The sequence below is a fragment of the Charadrius vociferus genome, unplaced genomic scaffold, assembly GCF_000708025.1.
Source record: "Charadrius vociferus isolate BGI_N301 unplaced genomic scaffold, ASM70802v2 scaffold2730, whole genome shotgun sequence".
In the NCBI taxonomy this organism is placed as follows: domain Eukaryota; kingdom Metazoa; phylum Chordata; class Aves; order Charadriiformes; family Charadriidae; genus Charadrius; species Charadrius vociferus.
Genome location: NW_009646597.1, coordinates 2,962 through 6,274, shown reverse-complemented (window position 1 = coordinate 6,274; position 3,313 = coordinate 2,962). Strand labels below are relative to the sequence as shown.

General features: G+C 69.7%; 2 protein-coding genes across 2 annotated transcripts in view; one reads left to right on the top strand and one right to left on the bottom strand.

The window, feature by feature from the left end:
- The window catches only part of NPAS4 (neuronal PAS domain protein 4), a gene marked incomplete at its 5' end in the record, with an annotated part of 4,371 nt that extends 1,063 nt beyond the window's left edge, over positions 1–3,308 (bottom strand). The window contains 3 exons of the mRNA XM_009886653.1: positions 35–137; positions 333–484; positions 3,158–3,308. Of these exons, the coding sequence (XP_009884955.1) occupies positions 35–137; positions 333–484; positions 3,158–3,308 (406 nt within the window). The remainder of the gene's footprint in view (positions 1–34; positions 138–332; positions 485–3,157) is intronic.
- On the top strand, positions 2,824–2,982 carry LOC104287894 (tetra-peptide repeat homeobox protein 1-like; the record flags this gene model as incomplete). The annotated part of the gene is made up of 1 exon (XM_009886632.1): positions 2,824–2,982. A coding segment is annotated over exon 1 (159 nt), but the record flags the coding sequence as incomplete, so codon positions are not given.
- Positions 3,309–3,313: the final 5 nt, after the last annotated feature.

Sequence of the window (3,313 nt, the reverse complement as noted above, 5' to 3'; positions counted from 1 at the left end):
CCCCGGCCCTGCCCCCCTCGGAGCCCCCACCCACCTGCCTGGGGGGGCCCGGGCAGGGTGAGCTGATGTCGCACCAGGGGGTGGTCGGCCGGATCCAGCAGGTCGTAGATGCTGTCACCCTGCGCCACCAGGTCCACCTGCACGGGGGGAGGCGGAAGGATCAGCACCCAGTGCCCCCCAGCACCCCCCAGCACCCATCAGGAATCTGGGGGGGGGGAGGATCAGCACCCAGTGCCCCCCAGCACCCAACACCCATCGTCCTGCAGCACCAGAGCCACCGCTACCCAGCACCCACCCAGCACCCAACCCCATCCCCATGTGCGGGTGCCCACCATGGAGTGCCCCAGGTGCTGCGCGACGTTGTCGGTGACGCCCACCAGCTTCCCCTCGCGGGTGACGGCCAGCAGGAACCCGGGCAGCGACGCCACCAGGTCGGCCAGTTCCGGCCCCCCCAGCAGCTCCAGGGGTGCTCCCCGCGCTGGGCCTGCAATGGGGACACTCGTCAGCACCCATCCAGCACCCATCCAGCACCCTGCACAGTCCCGTCCCGTCCCCCCAGCCCTGGGCCACCCAAAGCACCACCCATGGAGTCACCGGTGGCACCCAGAGACTTGCCCAGGCGGACCCATGGTGGCCCTGGCAGGACCCACAGCATCACCCACATGGACCCATGGGAGTCCCCATGCCCAGTTCCTGTCCCTGTCCCCATCCCTGTCCCCTGGCTCCAGCCCTGATCCCCAGCCCCAGTCCTGGTCCTTGTCCTGGTTCCTGACCCAGTTCCAGCCCCAGTTCAAGTCCTGGGGTCTCAGTCCCTGTCCTGGTCCCCCTGCCCCAGCCCTGGTCCTTGTCCCATTCATGGGGCCCGATCCTGATCCCGAGTCCCTGTCCCTGGTCTCGGTCCCTGTCCCCGTCCCCCTGTCCCCGCCCTGATCCCCGGTCCCTGGCCCTCATCTCGATCCCTGTCCTGATCCCAGGTCCTCATCCTGACCCTCATCCCGGTCCCTGTCACCGGTCCCCATCCCTGTGTCTCCCCTGGTCCCAGCTCTGATCCCGGTCCCTGTCCCGGTCCCTGTCACCGCTCCCCCCATCCCAGTCCCTGTCACTGTTCCCCCCATCCCATCCCATCCCTGATCCCGGTCCCTCTCTCGGTTCCTCTCCCGGTCCCTCTTCCGGTCCCCATCCCGGTCCCCATCCCGGTCTCCATCCCAGTCCCTGTCACCGTTCCCCCCGTCCCGGTCCCTCTCCCGCTCCCTCTCCTGGTCCCCATCCCGGTCCCTGTCACCGTTACCCCCGTCCCAGTCCCTCTCCTGGTCCCCATCCTGGTCTCCATCCCGGTCCCTGTCACCGTTACCCCCGTCCCGGTCCCTCTCCCGCTCCCTCTCCTGGTCCCCATCCCGGTCCCTGTCACCGTTACCCCCGTCCCGGTCCCTCTCCCGCTCCCTCTCCTGGTCCCCATCCCGGTCCCTGTCACCGTTACCCCCGTCCCGGTCCCTCTCCCGCTCCCTCTCCTGGTCCCCATCCCGGTCCCTGTCACCGTTACCCCCGTCCCGGTCCCTCTCCCGCTCCCTCTCCTGGTCCCCATCCCGGTCCCTGTCACCGTTACCCCCGTCCCGGTCCCTCTCCCGCTCCCTCTCCTGGTCCCCATCCCGGTCCCTGTCACCGTTACCCCCGTCCCGGTCCCTCTCCCGCTCCCTCTCCTGGTCCCCATCCCGGTCCCTGTCACCGTTACCCCCGTCCCGGTCCCTCTCCCGCTCCCTCTCCTGGTCCCCATCCCGGTCCCTGTCACCGTTACCCCCGTCCCGGTCCCTCTCCCGCTCCCTCTCCTGGTCCCCATCCCGGTCCCTGTCACCGTTACCCCCGTCCCGGTCCCTCTCCCGCTCCCTCTCCTGGTCCCCATCCCGGTCCCTGTCACCGTTACCCCCGTCCCGGTCCCTCTCCCGCTCCCTCTCCTGGTCCCCATCCCGGTCCCTGTCACCGTTACCCCCGTCCCGGTCCCTCTCCCGCTCCCTCTCCTGGTCCCCATCCCGGTCCCTGTCACCGTTACCCCCGTCCCGGTCCCTCTCCCGCTCCCTCTCCTGGTCCCCATCCCGGTCCCTGTCACCGTTACCCCCGTCCCGGTCCCTCTCCCGCTCCCTCTCCTGGTCCCCATCCCGGTCCCTGTCACCGTTACCCCCGTCCCGGTCCCTCTCCCGCTCCCTCTCCTGGTCCCCATCCCGGTCCCTGTCACCGTTACCCCCGTCCCGGTCCCTCTCCCGCTCCCTCTCCTGGTCCCCATCCCGGTCCCTGTCACCGTTACCCCCGTCCCGGTCCCTCTCCCGCTCCCTCTCCTGGTCCCCATCCCGGTCCCTGTCACCGTTACCCCCGTCCCGGTCCCTCTCCCGCTCCCTCTCCTGGTCCCCATCCCGGTCCCTGTCACCGTTACCCCCGTCCCGGTCCCTCTCCCGCTCCCTCTCCTGGTCCCCATCCCGGTCCCTGTCACCGTTACCCCCGTCCCGGTCCCTCTCCCGCTCCCTCTCCTGGTCCCCATCCCGGTCCCTGTCACCGTTACCCCCGTCCCGGTCCCTCTCCCGCTCCCTCTCCTGGTCCCCATCCCGGTCCCTGTCACCGTTACCCCCGTCCCGGTCCCTCTCCCGCTCCCTCTCCTGGTCCCCATCCCGGTCCCTGTCACCGTTACCCCCGTCCCGGTCCCTCTCCCGCGGTCCCATCCCAGTGCCCATCCCCGGTCCCATCCCAGTGCTAACGCCTGGTCCCATCCTGATACTGATTCCCGGTCCCATCCCGGTGCTGATACCCGGTCCTCTGCCTATGCCTGGTCCCATCCCGATGCCCATTCCCATCCCGGTGCCAATGCCCGGTCCTATCTCGGTGGCAGAGCCCGAACCCATCCTGGTGGCAGACCCCAGTCCCATCCCGATAGCAGAGCCCAGTCCCATCCCGCTGCCAATGCCCGGTCCTATCTCAGTGGCGGAGCCCGACCCCATCCCAGTGCCTATACCCAGTCCCATCCCGGTGGCAGAGCCCGATCCCATCCCAACGCTCTCTCCCATCCCAACGCTCTCTCCCATCCCAGTACCGATTCCTTCCCCCCATCCCCATCCCCATCCCATCCCAACCCCGTTCCCCATCCCGCGCCGCCCCGAAAACCACCCAACCTCACCGGGACGGAGACAGGCGCCCTTGCGGGTGTAGATGCAGGCGAGGGCCATGACGTGCAGGTAGGAGAGGCGCGGGCGGTCGCCCTCGGGCAGCGGCAGGAGGTCGCGTAGGGCGCGGATCTCGGCGTTGATCTGGTCCCGCCGCGCCTTGGAGGCGC